This window comes from Neovison vison, chromosome 7 (assembly GCF_020171115.1).
Source record: "Neovison vison isolate M4711 chromosome 7, ASM_NN_V1, whole genome shotgun sequence".
Lineage (NCBI taxonomy): Eukaryota > Metazoa > Chordata > Mammalia > Carnivora > Mustelidae > Neogale > Neogale vison.
Window position 1 is genome coordinate 192,400,139 of NC_058097.1, and position 18,734 is coordinate 192,418,872.

The window sequence follows — 18,734 nt, forward strand, 5'->3', positions numbered from 1 at the left end:
AACCAATAATTGAGGGAGTAGTGCCACCTTAATACAGAAAAAAATAAAAATAAAACTTTTCTAAGCGTATGGTGGTCTGCTAATTTCATTATATCCTTTATAGGCACATGGGATTATATGATAAATTCTTAGCCTTTTGACATCACTTATCTTATGGTTAATGCGTGATTGTTCATGACACAAGGACAAGTTCTAGATATGTAAGAACAATGCATATAGTCACATAAAAAATAAAGTATTATCAAAGAATTTAATTCAGCTACTATTTGTTTACATCTTAATTTGTCCTCAGTTTGTTGATAGAAAAAAAAAGAAAGATAAAAAGAAAAATAAAGCTATACCACATACTCCTCCTTCTCAGACAAACTAGTGAAAGCACAGTTCATTAAGAGGAAGCACTTAGATAGGACATAGGGTTATTTCAAGTGGAGAAAACATACTGCTGAAGAGCAACAAAAGAACAGGGCAGGAATCAGAATGACTTCTAGTCTGTTGGATTTGCCAAGTCTTCCTGAATAGGAAAACATGAGCAGTGTTAGAGCAGAATTAGAGTTAAGACATGGACCTTCAAGCATGGCATGGGGACTCCTAAGCAGAGGAGATAGCTGTTATACAACCATTAAGTTGACAGATTGTAGAGTGTGTTTGGAGAATGTAGACGGACCCAGTGTAACTGGATGAAAGTATCCCGGAGGGGCCCCTGGGTGGCTCAATGGGTTGGACCACTGCCTTCGGCTCCAGTCATGATCTTGGGATTCTGGGATTGAGCCCCACATCAGGTTTTCTGCTTGACCGGGAGCCTGCTTCCTCCTCTCTCTCTGCCTGCCTTTCTGCCTGCTGGTGACCTCTGTCTGTCACATAAATAATTAAAAAAAAAAAAAAAAAGTAACGAGGAAATGGGACACACAGGAGGAAAGACAGGGAAAGAGAAAATTACATGACTTGGCTTTTCAATATGCCTTATGCTGTTTAAATATTTCACATGTGTTTGTCCAAGTGATAGTATATCTTCATGAGCTATAATATTACCCCATTTCATAGAAACACACATAAATAAATCAAATTGCCGAAACCCAGAGATAAAAACTTAGAGTCACTATGTCACTCAGCTCGCCTTGACCCCAAAGCCTGTCATTGTAACACCATACTTTCTTCCAGTGTGATGAGCTCTGATAGTACCAGTTAGAGCTGAACCCTGAACCAATTTGGGGATATTTATGATAAACAAATGAGAAGGTTGGATTTTGTTCCAAGGAAAACAGGGAACCATATAGATTTTTTTTGAGAGGCAATTGATTTGATCAGAGATGAGCTGTGGAAGGTTATTTCTTGATTTCCTCAAATCCAAGTGCTCACACCGGGAACTAATTGGACTCCTTAAAGTGTGGATTGCAATCTGAATTAGAATGACTTGCTGCTTTGGCTCATACTAACTTCAGAGGCTCTTTAATCCAGCTCCACAAAGAGAGCTCATATGCTTTTATAACATCACAAGTGGTCAATGACCTGGGGACAATGGATTGAATGAAAGCACAATGAAAATCAACCTCTTGACTTGAATTCTGAATGTGCCATTTTAGACCACACCTTCCCCATGGCGATTTTCATCTCCATGTTTCTCAGGGTATAGATGAGAGGATTCAGCATGGGGGCAATCACAGTGTAAAACACAGAGATTTCCTTATCCTTGTTCTCACTCCCGGCAGGTAGAACATAAGTATAGATACAGGGCACAAAGAATAAAACCACCACCATTATGTGAGAGCTGCAGGTGGAGAGAGCCTTGCATCTCCCTATGGAGGAGTATGTCCTAAGATTCCATAATATGAGGATGTAAGAAACCACCAGAACAAGAAAAATGACAACCGCCACCATTCCTGAATTTGCAATCACTAAGATACTAACAACATGAATGTCTTTGCACACCAGTTTCAAAAGAGGCTTCACATCACATATGTAGTGATCGATCTGATTAGGACCACAGAAAGGTAAGTCAAGTACCATGAGCAATTGAGCGACAGAGTGCCAAAACCCCACACCCCAGGCCATGAAGACCAACATGTCACACGTCCGCCGGTTCATGAGGACCATGTAGTGCAGGGGCTTGACAATGGCAACGTAGCGGTCTAAAGCCATGGACACCAAGATGAATATCTCCACACCTGCCAGCAAGTGGGCAGTGAAGAGCTGGGTCATACAGCTGTTATAAGAAATGTTTTTTCTTGCTGCACCTAAGTCCCTGATTAGCCTGGGGACCACAGTGGAGGTGTAGCCGAGATCCATGAAGGAAAGGTGACAGAGAAAATAGTACATTGGTTGTTCGATTAGATGGCTGCAAGTGATGGTGAGTAAGATGATGAAATTTCCCATTAAGACAGCCAGGTAGCACAGCAGGAACAAGAAAAAGAACAGTAGCTCTAGTTGCTTATTTTCCCATAGTCCCATGAAAACAAATTCTGTGACATTGTTCTGATTTTCCATGAGGCTGAGGTGAGTCCAGAGACACAACAGAAACTTACTTCACCTGAAATGATATAGAACATATGACATTTTTTGTAGCACTGTAAATATTTGGAGTATTTTTATATGAAAAAATATGTATATCACAGAGGAATTTTTGCACTTAATGTTTACAGTCTTTCTGGTGTATGACAGATATCATTATTCAAATGATGTTTAGTGAGAGCATACTAAATCCTGGGAATTTAATGAACATTTTGCATGCATTTAACTCATAATAACCCAGGAGTGACTCTGCTGATTTTTATATATGGGGGAACGCAACTGGATGGGTTCTGACAATAACACCAATTCATTCAGATAATAAACAGTAACCTAAGGTATGAACCTGTATCAAATGCCAAATTCTGTGCTCTTGAGAGTTATGTCACATTATCCCCTGACCAAAAGGACTTTGTTCTGTTTTCCACCTCCTGTCTCTGCCATTAACACTCAGATAAACCTAAGCAATTGTCCTCCCTTCCATATGCTACTGACAATAACTTACAAAGCCCCAATCCAACACCATATTCTATACATTCAGAAGTAAATATTTATTCAAGATATAAAATCACAATCAAGGTTCTTAATCATAGCAGATAAATAACCTGAATTAGTTGATCACAAACTCAGTGACTCACCTTCTCCGTAGTTTTGCTGAGGTTCAGTTTGAACCAGATTTTGTCATGATTCAGGAGAGGCAGGAAATGGAAAACCAGGGGCACAATCTGGGCATCTGGATATAGGAACATGGTGCTACTTTTATATAAAAGCCTTCCATTTTCCAAAATCATTCTGAAGACACATTTTAGAGGTTGCTGTTTAAAATGTTAGAAACACTGCAGAGAGCCAGTTGTTTTCTGTTGACACGTTGAAGAACCCAGAGTGATGAAAGAACGTCCTGCATGTTTAACCATGCAGTTAAGCAGCATAGCCACTTAGATGCAGTTGATCTAGGAGAAGAGAAAGAATATGTTGAGCCATCACATTTTACCCATTGCCAAGTGTCCACCACAGCAAAATCATGATTTTCCTAAAAGACTGTTAATGCCAATTCATTATTTTCATGGTACCAGAGGGGCAGAGTGTGTTGAGGAGAACAGATCTCTCATCTACTGCTCATAAAGTGGAGCATCCAGGGTCCTATGTCTTGTTACCTTTTTCTTGTTAACACCGAGAAATTCATTGTCTCTCATCCTCCCTCCCTGGTTGGTAAGTGGAAGTAAAAATACTAAATCTATTTGTCTTGTTCTGAGAGCAAAATGGAGTTCATTGGGGAATATACAATGCAAGGTCTCATGGTTCTAACTTGTCAAGTCCATAGACGAGTACTCCCAAAACCGTGTGGAGAGGAACACACAGTTGTATAAGAAAATAGAAAACAGGATGTTCTTCATCAATTAATCGGTTTTATCTATTGGCTTGTATTCTTCCATAATGGTGTGGGTTGAAGATTTTATGCTAGACATGCATTCAGGATAAGGAAAAAACATGGGCATTGGTATAAATTTGTTCTGGTTTCAACATAGAACTTGGCAAAGTACTTCCTTATGTATCAGGTGAGAAGATCCAAGCCTAAACTTTATGTGGAAGAATAGGATCAGTTAAAGGACATATATAAATCCCAGGGTAGCTTTTCAGTAAAATCAGAGAACAAAAACTAGAGAATCAAAACAGTAGGAAATGCAACTCTTGGTTTAGAGTGTGTTCTGAACACCGGTGCAAGCCTGAACATCTCTTACCACTAAGTCCAGTGCTGCTCAATCTACAGCGCTTAAAAATAAGTTGTGAAAATACACATTTATAGAAAAAGATGTATAGCAGCTTTTATAAACTTACTGCTGGTAATCCCCTGGGAGGGGGGGAAATCCATAGAACCTGCCTTTGCCTCTTTCCTTTCTTTCCCTTTTCCTTGCTCTTTTGCTCCCCCTCTCTCTTTCAATATATCACAATGTAGTAACCCTTATTGTACTCACCCTTCTTCTTCTGATCATGTGAGATGATAAAATACCTACATGATGAGATGAAGTGAGGTGAATGAGGCAGGCATTGGGAAATAGCTTTAGGCTTCTATTGACCTTCTCACAGCACATCAAATATGGTCATCTGCTTCTGCACCATGGTTGACAGCAGGTAAGTGAAACCCTGCAACTTGAAACATGGATAAAAAGGACTACTGTATTACTGTCCTTGTTTTGCCAATAAGAAATCTTGAATCCAAGGTTGCACAAGTACTAAGAGGGGGGGTCTACATCTAAATCACCAGTTTATACCATATGATTTGGAAGCTCATACTTTTTTTCATTGTGCTTAGATGCCTTCTCCCAAATACAAATGAAGGCATAAAGTTTTTATCAGTTGCACTCCAGATATTCCTGAATATCTTCTCTTAAAAACATCTACAACACAATTATTACAGAGGAAATTAAAAATTTAAATTAGGAGATCAAATTCTGTATAAAATGAAGACTGTGGAAATTACAATTATTTTCTCTTTATCCTATATATTCATATATAGGATATGGTGTGTGTGTATATATATGTGTGTGTGTGTGTTTATATTATATATATATATATGTCTCAAAGTGATCCTTCAAGTGGTACCTCTTACTTTTTGTATCTCTACTATGTAATAACAAACAGATATAGAGCACCTCTGCCCCTCCTGTTTATCTTTCATCCAAAGAGCCTTTCAGGAAACATTGATGGGAGTAACATGAATTAAAGCATGTGCATGTCCTCAGGGGGAACCTCCCACAGGTATTTTACATCAGCCAACATGTGTGTGATGAAAATTTGAAAAAAAAAAAGCTCATATTATTATAGTGATCATATTGATGGCCTTGAGGTTCATTTGATTTATATCTTTTTTTGAAGATTTGTTTATTTGTTTGTTTGCTTATTGATTTATCTGAGAGGGACAGGAATAGCCTAAGGTGAGTCAGAGGCAGAAAAAGAATCCTGAAGCAGACTCCCTGCTGAGCACAGAACCCAACTCGAGCTTGATGCAGGACCCAGATAGCATGACCTAAGCTGAAATTCAGAGTTGGATGCTTAACAGACTGAGCCAACTTAGGCACCCCTTGATGTATCTCTTGAGGGTGATTAGCTGAATGATTCAATACTTTTGTATTCTTCTAGCACTGATGTAATGTGAATATGTATTATTCTCTCCATCTCCTCCTAAAACAATTTCTGGGGGAAAGATTTGCTTTGCCAATAAACTTCTTCAAATTAACAATGTGTTCCCTTTAACAATAATGGTGGGTAACATACCTTTCTCATGTTTTATTTTCATCTCTGAATTTCTCGGAGTATAGATTAGGGGATAGAACATAGGAGCAATGATGGTATAAAATAGAGCAATTTTTTTTGTCCTCAGGAAAAGTAGTAGGTTATTTAAGGTAAATAAAGATTGCCGTTCTAAAAATAAGAAGATCACACTGATATGAGATTAACAGATGGAGAGAGATTTGTGTCTTCCCTCAACTGAGAGAGATTTCTTAAAGTGAGCAATAGTATACCTTAAGAAACAAATAAGACAATGAAAGCTACGAAGCAAACCATACCTGAAAAAACTCCCACAGGAATACCAGTGATGTACATATCAGCACAGGCCAACTTTAGCAAAGGAAATACTTCACAATAGTAGTGATCAATTTCATTAGGACCACAGAAGGGCGAACTGATTACAGTAGAAAACAGAGGAAAGGCATGGATGACCCCACCAGCCCAAGCAACTAAGAATAAGAGATGGCACCTGGTTCTTTTTATGATAATCACATAGTGGAGAGGTTTGCGGATGGCAGCATAGCGATCAAAGATCATGGTGGTAAGAATGAAGATCTCAGTGCCTCCAAAATGTCCATTGTTAAGACCCATAACATGCCATTACCACAGGAGATGGCTTTTCTTTCCACTAGCAGGTCTGTAATTAGCTTGGGTGTAACCTTACGGTGTAGCAAATGTCTGTAAAGGATATGTGGATGAGGAAATAGTACCTGGGTTGTTGAAAAAGAGGACTGCATTGAATGGCGACAAGGATCAGAAGGTTTCCTGCCAACAGGGCAACATAACAGACTAAGAAGAGTGCAAAGAAAATATCTGCATGTCTGGTTATACAAAAGTCCTAGAAGTATTAATTATGAGATAGTTCTCTGGCTTTTCATATATTTGGCATTGGTGTAAGCTTCCAAAGAACTTATATTTCTGAAAGAATAAAAACATAATTCTAGGTGAAAATTAACTGTATGAACACAATAATATAAAATTTATTAAAATGCAAGTTGACATAGTTAAGAATAATTATGCTTGATTTATTAAATTAAGTTGGTTTTATTGTCTTTTATAAATCTATCACAATTTAACTTTATAATCACATATATCCTCAAAAGTACTAGTAATTATTTAAAATACTTAAATATTATTCTAAAATGTATTTTACTACTATTATATATTTAAGGGATGGTTGATTATATTATTTAGTCTAAAACAAGGAAAGATTTTTTCCTTTTTTCCCAATTCTTATAAGTTACATGTAAAATCTACTTTCCTTCTTTTAAAATGATCTGAATAAGTTCCCTTAATTTTCTGGGAATGAATCCTGAAGAAACGCACATTTGTTTGGACTACTGAAATATAATTTGGGTTAGAGCATACTATATTTCCTTTCAGGTCAGACATTGTCAATGGGTCACATTAAACCAATGGAATTGCTCTGACATTAAAAAGAAAAGACTGGTTTTTCTGAAAATAAATAAATTGGAAAAAAAAAAGAGGTAGATTAATATTAAAAAAAAAAAAAGAAAAGACTGGTTAAAATAATACATCAAAAGAAAGAATATCAATTAATGACTTAAGTCTTGAAATAATATTCAGGAAGCTTATTCATTTGTCATTTTTATATTTCATGAGTTAAAAAATTAAAAATATATATGCTGTCTGATGCTTATAATAACAATTTATAGAAGAAACATAAGATTGTTGCATTTGCCTAAGCATTTGCCTAAGCATACTGGAAATATGCATATGCCATGGCTTTTGTTGAAAATTTTATATTTTAGATACAATCTAAAGATCAAATGCCAAAAAAAGGAGACGATACTGAAAGTAATTTGAAGACAATTTTGTGGTGAGAAAGCATTCTATGAAGTTTTTTGCATAAGTGAATAAATGAAAGATTCAGGAATTCGCATCTTTGTATCTAATACATCATTTTTAAGGATTTATTTATTTATTTATTTATCAGGCTGAGAGGACAAGAAGAAGAAGCATCAGGCAGAGGAGAAGCAGGCTTCCCACTGAACAAGGACCCAAATGAAGGACTGGATCCCAGGATCCTCAGATCATGACCTGTGCTGAAGGCAGCTCCTTAACCAACTGAGCCTCCCAGGTGTCCTTCTGATGTATAGGTGAAGGTATCACTTAGTCAGTGCAAAATGAGTGTAGGATACAGAGAAAGTACTTCTAAGAGATATTTTACCCACTAAGAAAGAAGTACCTAATTTTAGTGGGTTTGCAAAAACTAGCACACTTTCTACCTTAGTCTGAATCTCAAGTGACAGACATATCTGGGCCCAGGGATATGCTTTACATAATACAAAATTATTTTTTAAAAAAAATATTATTTAGTAACCATCATCTATAGAGATTCACAAATTTTATGTTATTGAAAGTTTTCAAGAAGAGTTTAGATGGCAATATGTTAACACCTATGGCAGTTTTAGAATGGTCTGCACCAAAAGACATCAGTTCTATTTTTTTTAAGATTATTTATTTATTTATTTGACAGAGAGATAGAGACACATGTAGGCAGAGCAGCAGGCAGAGGGATCAGGAGAACCGGGCTTTCCTCTGAGCAGGGAGCCCAATGCAGGGCTCCATCCCTGGACCCCGGGATCATGACCTGAGTTGACAGCAGATGCCCAATTGACTGAGCCACCCAGATGTCCCTTAATTCTGTTTTAAAATACTACACAAAATTATAACCTCATAAAACTATAACCTTCCGATTTGTTGCTTTGCTTTCAGGATCATTAACAAGGTTCCCTAGACTCCTTTATATAACAAAATAAAATAATTATGTCACAGAGTGTTCAGCAGTTAACTCTAAATAAGGAGCACTAAAAAGCTTTAGGAGTTGGGACACCTGGGTGGCTCAGTTGGTTAAGCGGCTGCCTTTGGCTCAGGTCATGATCCCAGTGTCCTGGGATCGAGTCCCACATCCGGCTCCTTGCTCGGCGGGGAGCCTGCTTCTCCCTCTGCCTCTGCCTGCCTCTCTGTCCGCCTGTGCTCACTCTCTCTCTCTCTGATGAATAAATAAAATCTTTAAAAAAATAAAAAAAGAAAAGCTTTAGGAGTGTGAGGATCAGTGACCTATCCCCTACTTATTACAACTGATACTAATCTTTGTTAATGAGGTAGAAACAATAATAATTTTTAGATATATCTAATTTCTAAAACAAATTGATTTATAGGCAGCTTTTATCTAAGTAGAATGTGAACATTATACATGTGGAATCACTTGACAAATGCAAATCTCTGATTCTAAAGAGAGAAAATATATTAAGAGAATTTAAATAATTTCTCAGAAATGAAAAGTAACATGCTGTAAATGTTAAAAGACAAAAATCCTGTTTCTTCCTCAATCTGGGGCTGTCTTTCATGGGAGAGAACTTCAGGATGTCATGAAGGACGGTATGAAAAAACTGTTTTGATTCCTTCTCTGAACAGAAAAGAATATGCAAGATGATGGGTTAACTGACACCTCCTCTGTCTCTTTGAGTGTTTATGTAAGTAAAGAGGTACAGAATATTTAATATACACATGTAATCTAGAATTTGCTGATTCTAAAACACTTGAAATAATTTATGTTCAGTTTTAAAAAAATGCAATTCTTCACCAGGATTGCTGCTTGTTTTCCACATCATCATTGGAATTTCACCTCCAATAACTCAAAACCCCAGCCTGTATTCAGAGGAAAGTTGATCTATGATCAGTTTTATTAGTAGAGCTAAAAGGGAAGAGGGAAAATCAGTTGAGGAGACTTACTCTCATGAAGCAATATGGCGATACTGAGGACCCCTCCCATGGAAAAACGAAAGGTGCAATTGGTAAATAAAGAACTTGAGGCAACCACTGAATAAGTGGTTGAAACAGCAGCAACACAGAAAGGGATAGAAACGCTGAGTCATCTCAAATCAACTGACCAGTGTGATCCTTGAGAAAATGGCTTCATCTCTTTAGGCTTCCTATTTCTCATTTCACAACTAAGATATCAATCCAAAATTCAGAATTTTAGTGAGGAATACATGAACTAATGTGAAATAGCCAGTGGTGTGTGGTTCAAAACTGTCATTTTTCTTTTACAGTCTTTCCTTTCTGAGTGATTCCTTTAGGACCACAGATACACAATCTGTGTGTGTATGCATGCACACACCCGTAATCAATGGGGGAATAAAGGAAATAAGAAAGAGCATTCATAAGAGGGATTTAACAAATGTGATCATGGGAAAATCCAATTTAAAATCTGTTACTGAAACTCTATTAGTGTTGCCATCAATTGGTTATCTTACCATGTTTCTTAACATTGATCACTAGTCTAATAATTTCTTCTCTACAAAAGGCACTCAAATGATTATTTTTGGCATTATTGAATAAAATTATGTGTACCTTTTGGATTATGCTGTTCATAAAGGAATAGAAGTTCTCTCTATATGTAATTCAAATACTTGGAAGCTAAAGACCATCCTGCTTAAAAATGTTTGGATCAACCAGGAAAAAATCAAAGAAGAACTTAAACAAGTCATGGAAATTAATGAGAATGAAGACACATCAGTCTAAAACCTAAGGGATATGGCAAAGGCAGTCCTAAAGGGGAAATACATAGCCATCCAAGCCTCACTCAAAAAAATGAAAAAAATCCAGAATACATCAGCTCTCTTCTCACCTTAAAGAACTGGAAAATCAACAACAAATTAAGGCAACCCCACACACAAGAAGGGAAATAATCAAGATTAGAGCAGAGATCAATGAGGTAGAAACTAGAGATACAGTAGAGCTCATCAATGAAACTAGAAGCTAGTTTTTTGAAACAATCAATAAGATTAATAAACCACTGGCCAAACCAACAGAAAAGAGAGAGGACCTAAATTAATCAAATTATGAATGGAAAGGGAGAGATCACAACTCACACCAAGAAAATAGAAACAATCATCAGAAATTACTATCAACACTTATATGCCAATAACTTAAGCAACTTAGATGAAATGGATGCTTTCCTGGAAAACTATAAGCTTCCAAAACCGAATTAGGAAGAGACTGACAACCTGAATAGACCAATATCTAGTAACAAGATTGAAGCAGTGAACAAAACCTCCCAAAAAACAAGATCCCAGGACCTGAAGGATTCCCTGGGGAATTCTACCAAACATTCAAGAAAGAAATAATACCTATTCTCCCGAAGCTGTTTCAAAAAACTGAAGCAGAAGGAAAACGTCCATACTCTTTTTAGGATAGTCTTTAATACTTTTAAGTTGATATATTTTTCTATTTTTCTTTTCCATTTATATATTCTATCTTATAACATGCAACCCTTGTCAAAATCTTCACATCAATAAACGCAAAAGTGGAAATATTTTGGAAATAGTTTAAGTCTCAAATAATAGCAAAATATGCTAGGTTTCCTTATTAAAATATTTAGAAGTGTCCTAGATTCTGATATGGAGTAATTTTATAATCTATGTCTTCAAATCCTCAGGCAGGATTTTGTGCAATAAAAATGAGAAAGTCTGGTATCCAAAAAGTTCTTGTCACAAGAAAATAATTTGCAATTATGTGTGGTGATGGATGTTAGCTACACTGATTGCAGTGGTTGTTTCTCAATACATTATGTTAAATAGGAGACATGAATATAACATCGTACATCACTTCTGTCTCAATTAAGAAAAAGACTATGTTCTCAACTTACTAAACATGAAAGCGACAGTAAGAAGTCCGAAGTCATTTCTGTGAAAGTTGTTGATTTTATAGAATGCTAAAATCTCATTAACTTGGAATGTGTGTCTAGATTTGTGGCAGAAAACGTCATTAGCCCTAGGTCAAATATTGTGTACAAATAATAATTTTGATTATTAATAATGTTCTGAAAAAGAAAGTTACATTATGAAGACAGCATGATAATGTAAACAAATGATAACAACTGTTTAAAAGAGTCCTTTAAAATGAATTTGCTCTTAAAATATCTGAATTTCTTTTTCATTTCAGAGATAGCTTTCTTTGGTCCAGCTAAGTAAAGAAACAGGAAGGGAAGCCTGGGTGGCTCCGTGGGTTAAAGCCTCTGCCTTCAGCTCAGGTCATGATTCCAGGGTCCTCTGGTCATGATTCCAGGGTCCTAGGATCTAGCCCTGCATCTGGCTCCCAGCTCAGTGGGGAACCTCCCTCCCCCTCTCTCTGCCTGACTCTCTGCCTACTTGTGATCTCTGTCTGTCAAATAAATAAATAAAATCTTTTTAAAAAATGCTTAGGAGAAAATGTTTAATCTGGCGATAGTTTTGTTTCCTTGTGTATAACTGCTGAGACAATCTGTCCACTCCCTCTTTGCTCTAACAGCTCTGTTGAGTTTCACCGTCCTCATTATTTTTTTCTGCTCTTTATACCTGTTTGGACGGTGCCTCCAGACTGATTGCAACTCTTGCATTTTGCTTACATATTCTAAAACACTTTCCTTGTTTTACCATCTTCTTTTTATTAAAATCCTGCTATCTAACATCTTCTCTGTAATGACATTTGCTATGTTTCTTGAGTAACCTTTCTTCGAATCCAATCAAGCATGCAAAAAGGCCTTTCTTACATTTTTATTTTTCTGTAGAAATTCTTTTTCAGATGTCTCTTTCCTTCCACTACAAGCTTTGATATATCTGTCATGCCATAGTGTATATTTTTAATCAATAAACTTTATTTTTTAAAGCAGCTTTAGCTTCACAGCAAAACTGAGCAGAAAGTACAAAGATTTCCCATAATTTCCCTGTCCTCATACACAACCTCCCTTACCAGAGTGATACATTTGTTACTATCAAAGGAACTTACATTCACACATGATTATCTCCCCAAATATTCTTTTCATTAGGCTTCATACTTCATGAAGTACATTTTATGAGTTTTGATATGCATAAGGACATATATCCACAACTGTACTAACATACAGACATGCTTCCTGCTCTAAAAATCTTCTGAGCTCTATTCATTCTACCCTCTACACTGACCCTTGGCAAACACTGAAGGTGTCAAGGTCTCCATTGTTTTACCCTTTCCAGATTCATATAGTTGCAATCACATAATAGGTAGCCTTTTCATATTGGCTTCTTTTGCTTAGTAATACACATTTAAGTTTCCTGCATATCATCTTGTAGCTTGATAACTCATTTCTTTTTAGCTCTGAATAATAGTCCATTGTCCAGAGAAATCACATTTTATTTATCTATTCACCAGTAGAAGAAGGTCTTGGTTGCTTCTGAGGTTTGACAATTATAAATAAAGCAGTTATAAACATCTATATGCAGCCAAAAGATGCTTGCAAAATGTACTTTAATTTGCTTTGGTTGGTTGACCATATCTTAATCTGTCTTTTGCTAGGATTTATTTATTTTTTTTTCCTCTATCTCTCTTTATAGCAGAGAAAGTCTTCAGTTCTGCATCCATTAACTTTCCACTTACCAACTATAGGCAGGTAGGGATTTGTTGATATTTACAATTTATTATTCAGTCCCTTAGGTTTTATGAAAAATGTTTTACATTCTGGTCAATGGTGAAAAAACAAGTAATTTTGGTTTTAACATCCTGAATTATTGACTCTTGCTCTGTCTTAACTAGGTATTACTATTATTTTTAATATGAATTCAGGAGAACTGATCACCAGGAACTGATTTAAAACAGGTTCTCTTGTACGGATTTCTTCATTGTACAGCTGATTTCTGAATGCCACTAGAGTAAGTAGAAATGAATGTTCTTTTTTTTAAAGATTTTATTTATTAATTTGACAGAGAGAAATCACACATAAGCAGAGAGGCAGACAGAGAGAGGAGGAAGCGGACTCCCTGCTGAGCAGAGAGCCTGATGCAGGGTTGGATCCCAGAACCCTGGGATCATGACCTGAGCCAAAGTCAGAGGCTTTAACCCACTGAGCCACCCAGGTGTCTCAGAAATGAATGTTCTATCATAAAGATGTGATGATTTAAAGTCATTATTTTATAATTTTAGATTTCAACTTGGTCACTAGTGTAGAATGTGTATCACTATGAGAACTAGCATATAAGTGCAGGATTTTTAATAGAATTATCATTAAAATTGTTTTGGCTTTATAATTCACTGACCAAATAGTGTTGCTTTATTTGATTTGGCAGTTTTTTCTATAGGTGACCCTAATCACTCCTCCTTAACACTCCATAAAACTAAGTTTTCAATTAATCCTGGTATGTGGGAATTAGAATTCATTAAGCTATCCCTTTAAATTTCTTTATAATTCCTCTTTCTTTCATGGATTCCATTCATCTAGACACTGATTATAAAGATAATCAAATATTTCTTAGCTCATTTAGCCGCATCAAGCTCATTTTTTTAAATAAAGTTACTTAGGTATATGTTGCTCAAGTTAATTGCGTACTTCCTTTGAAAATAATGTTTGACACAAAACTTTCCTCATGGCACTTTTCATCTCTGTATTTCTCAGAGTATAGATTAAGGGATTGAACATAGGAGCAACAATGGTGTAAAATAGAGCAAAAATTTTGTCCTCAGGGAAAGTGGTTGGAGGTCGAAGGTAGGCAAAGATTGAGGGCCCAAAAAATAAGATGACCACAGTGATATGAGACCCACAGGTGGAGAGGGCTTTGCGTCTTCCCTCAGCTGAGTGATGTCTTAGACTAAACAAAATAATGACGTAAGAAACAAACAAGACAACAAAGGTAACTAAGGCGACCATACCTGAATTGGCAACCACAAGGACACCTGTGATGTAGGTATCAGTGCAGGCAACTTTCAGCAGAGGGAAGATATCACAAAAGTAGTGATCGATTTCATTAGGACCACAAAATGGCAATTGGATTGCCATCAATAATTGAGGAAAAGAATGGAGAGCCCCACCAGCCCACGCAGCCAACACTAGGAGATGGCACCTTGTCCTGTCCATGATAAGCAGGTAGTGGAGAGGTTTGCAGATGGCAACGTAGCGATCCAAGGCCATGACTGTGAGAATAAAGACCTCAGTACTCCCAAAAAAATGCATGGCAAAGACTTGTAACATGCAATTATCATAGGAGATGGTTTTTGTCCCCCCTAAGAGGTCACCAATGAATTTGGGTGTGATGGTAGAGGTATAGCAGATGTCCACAGAGGATAAGTGGCTAAGGAAGTAGTACATGGGTTGGTGAAAAAGAGGGCTGCATCGAATGGAGACAAGGATCAGGAAGTTTCCTGCCAACAGGGCAGCATAACAGAATAAGAAGAGCACAAAGCAAAATATTTGCGTATTCTGGTCATACGAAAGACCTAGAAGTATGAATTCTGAGATGTTTCTCTGCTTCTCCATATACTTGAGTCTGCTGTACATTACACACAAATGAGTATGTATCTGGAGGAAACAAACAGAAATTTGGTGAAACCTTAACAGTATGAACACATAGGTATAAAATTTATTAAGAGTGGATTGACATGAATATTATATTAATATTAATTATTCTTGACTTCTTAAATGAACTGTGACCAAACATTGCCAATGGGTCATGCATGCTAAACCAATGGAATCACTGTTCTTTTAAAAAGCAAGGAATGGTGAAAATGTATACAGAAAATAAAGAATATCAATTCATGACCAAAATGTGGAAATAAATTAGCACTTTCATTCATTTCTCCTATTTACATTTCATGTGTTAAAGAGAACTTTTTAAATGTAAATACTGTCATTGAAGATTGCGATGACCCTCCTTAAGGATAGATAAAATTATTAAATTGATCAAGTATGTTTGAATCGTGCATATATCATTGTTCTTCCCCCAAATTTCGTGAGTTTTATATACAATCTAAGGAACTAATGTCAAAAAAGGCAGTGTATGGAAGGTGGCATTAGTCAAATTTAGTGGTCAGGTTGCACTCAGCGATATTTATTGAAACAAAATAAATGCAACATTCATGTATTTGCATCTTTTGTATCTGATGTGTAATTTTAAGACATTATTTAATTGATACAAAATAAGTTAAGAATAGAGAGAATGCACTCCACGGAGTTTTATTCCTCAATGATGAGGAATTATCTGTCCCCAGTGGGTTTGAACAGCTAGTGCACTTCCTATATTTCTCTGGACCTGCTGGGACAGTCATATCTAAGTTTCCAGATGTCTGTTTAAAACACACACACACACACACACACACACACACACAAAATGCTGTAATACCAAATTATATAGAAACCATCAGATCTACTGAAAATTAATATATATGTATTAAAGTCCTAGAGAATATTGTATGTAAACACATACATGTATACATATACATGTAGGATATGTCGCTCTCTATTTATGTATACACACACACACATTCTATCTATATATCTATCTATCTATATATATATATAGAGAGAGAGTTAAGAGAGAGACATTTAGAAAATGGTCCATACTGTAGGATAACAATTCTGCTTTAAATTTTTATTCAAATTCTAACTTCACAAAGGAGTGATTTTTTAGTGTGTTCCTACTTTTTTTTTTTTTTTTTGACAATGATGAGTTACAAAGTATTCAAAAGTTAACCTTACTTAAAGAGTATTGGAAAGTTTTAAGGAGGTAGAATTCATTGACCTATTTTCTTTTTATTGCAAGTGATGCTGATTCTTGGTTAACAAGCTAGAAATAATGTTAATTTTTCAAATACAATATTTTACCTGAAATAATTTGGTTTAAGAAGAATTACTATATAAGAAGTCGACAAACAATTTAAAAGCAGAACTCACCTGACTAATCCAAATCTCTGATTTTAAAAAGAAGAAACTCAGATCAAGAGAATCTAATCTTTTCTCAGGTTGGGGAAGTAATACTCTGTGAATGTTGGGAGAAAGAAATCCTCATTTCCCCTCAATTTGGGACTAATTTTATGGAGGAGAGCTGAGTGGTATGCTGATGGTTGTCATGAGGAAGGCATGGAAAAAAGTATCCTGAATCCATAACTGAATAGAAAAGAATATGCAAGATGATGGGTGACTAGACACCCAGTCTGTCTTCCTGAGTATTTATGGAAATAAAGCTATATGGACTATTTAACATTAATGTTGTCTGGACTTTTCTCATTCTAAAACACTTTAAATAATTTTCCTTCAGTTTTACCAACATGTAAATTGTTTCAATCAGGATTCTTCCTTGTTTCTAGACTATCATTGGGATTCAATCCACAATAGTGTTTCCCATTTATCGCACCCTGTAACCTGAGGGTCATTATACATGATCGTTGCAGAGACCAGATGTAAAATGGAAAAGGGAGAAGAATTACTGTCATAGAAATAACACTTTGATGGCAGAGATATTATGGACCTCTCTTAGGTAGAAACTGAAGTCACAGTTGACACATAAAGAACATCAGGCAACCACTGAACCAGTGGTTAGAAGAGCACAGCACAGGAAGAGGTAGAAACATTGAGGAGTTTTAAGGAAACCGACCAGTACAGTCCTTGAGTGAAATCCTTCATCTCTCTAAACTTCATTTTACTCCTTTTACAATGAAGAAATCATTATGAAATTCAGAATTTTAATGAGGAATACATGAGGCAATATGAAACATCCCATAAACAGGTGTGGTTCAAAGTGGATTAGTTTAGAATTACAGACAGTGTCATGCACCCACACACAACCAAGGCCAGTGGCAATTAAAGAAAAAAAATTCATAGCATGCATTTCATAAGTGATCAGGTAAACTTCAGTTTCAACAAATATTGAGGAAAACATTTAGGTGATAGGTGAATTGGATGGCCAGTTGGTTCTCTTAGGGAATGCTTACCCCTAATCCTTAGAGTGATTATATATATATATATATATATATATGCTATAAAAATATTCCCAAATGATTATTTCCTTGATAAAAATAAATAAAAAGTGCACTTTTGGTTGAAATACCAATATAAGAATAGAGGATCTTATGTTTAAATCAAAGCTTCCTCTCTGCCTACTTGTGATCTCTGTCCGTCAAAAAAATAAATAAAATCTTTAAAAAAAAAAGGTGGGGGCACTTGGGTGGCTCAGTGGGTTGGGCCTCTGCCTTCAGCTCAGGTCATGATCCCAGGGTCCTGGGATTGAACCCCACATCGGGCTCTCTGCTCAGTGGGGAGCCTGCTTCCTCCCTCTCTCTCTGCCTGCTTCTCTGCCTACTTGTGATCTCTGTCAAAAAAATAAATAAAATCTTAAAAAAAAAAAAAAATCAAAGCTTCCATCATGGGTGCCTGGGTGGCTCAGTCAGTTACGTGGCTGCCCTGTGCTCAGGTTAGGATCTCAGGTTGCTGGAATCAAGCCCTGCATCCTACTCTCTACGCAGCAGAGGTCTGCTTCGCCCTTTCTCCACACTCTCTCTCTCTCTCTCTCTCTCAAATAAATATATTAAAAAATAATAAAATTTCCACCACACGTTCACATTTTCTCTTAGTATAACAGAATACCATGCTATAAACTTATCTTAGCTGACTCAGATGAAACTAGTCTATTCTACAATGGCAACTACTCTGAAATATAGGAAATTATTCATTTTTGTACGTATTGAATAGCAGAAAAAGGGCTATTTTTTAACAGTAACATGGAGGTTTGTGCATAAGTACAAGAATGGGATACAATGAAATTCACTGCCAATTAGAAAATGCTTAAATTTCATTGCTATTAACTGGAAATTTGCTTACAAATAATACACGATTAAAACTAACATATGTAAAACATTTTTAAAAAGATTTTATTTATTTATTTGACAGACAGAGATCTATAAGTGGGCAGAGAGGCAGGGAGAGAGAGAGGAGGAAGCAGGCTCCCCACTGAGCAGAGATCCTCATGCGGGGCTGGATCCCAGGACCCTGGGATCATGACCCAAGCCAAAGGCAGAGGCTTTAACCCACTGAGCCATCCAGGTGCCCCTGTAAAACATTTTTATAGGAATGGAATTACTATATATTGCAAAAGAATTTATAGTATTGGGATTAAGTTATATGGAATAAGACCATA

The 18,734-nt window shown here is 36.3% G+C and overlaps 2 protein-coding genes across 2 annotated transcripts; both read right to left on the reverse strand.

The window, feature by feature from the left end:
- Positions 1 to 1,542: 1,542 nt before the first annotated feature.
- LOC122913635 (olfactory receptor 4P4-like) lies at positions 1,543 to 2,481 on the reverse strand. Its single transcript, XM_044260288.1, has one exon. The coding sequence runs from the start codon at positions 2,479 to 2,481 to the stop codon at positions 1,543 to 1,545; it is 939 nt and encodes a 312-aa protein (XP_044116223.1).
- An 11,665-nt stretch (positions 2,482 to 14,146) lies between these two features.
- On the reverse strand, positions 14,147 to 15,103 carry LOC122912913 (olfactory receptor 4P4-like). The gene has a single exon (XM_044259314.1). It carries the CDS (start codon positions 15,101 to 15,103, stop codon positions 14,147 to 14,149), a length of 957 nt encoding a protein of 318 aa, XP_044115249.1.
- Between the last annotated feature and the right edge of the window lie 3,631 nt (positions 15,104 to 18,734).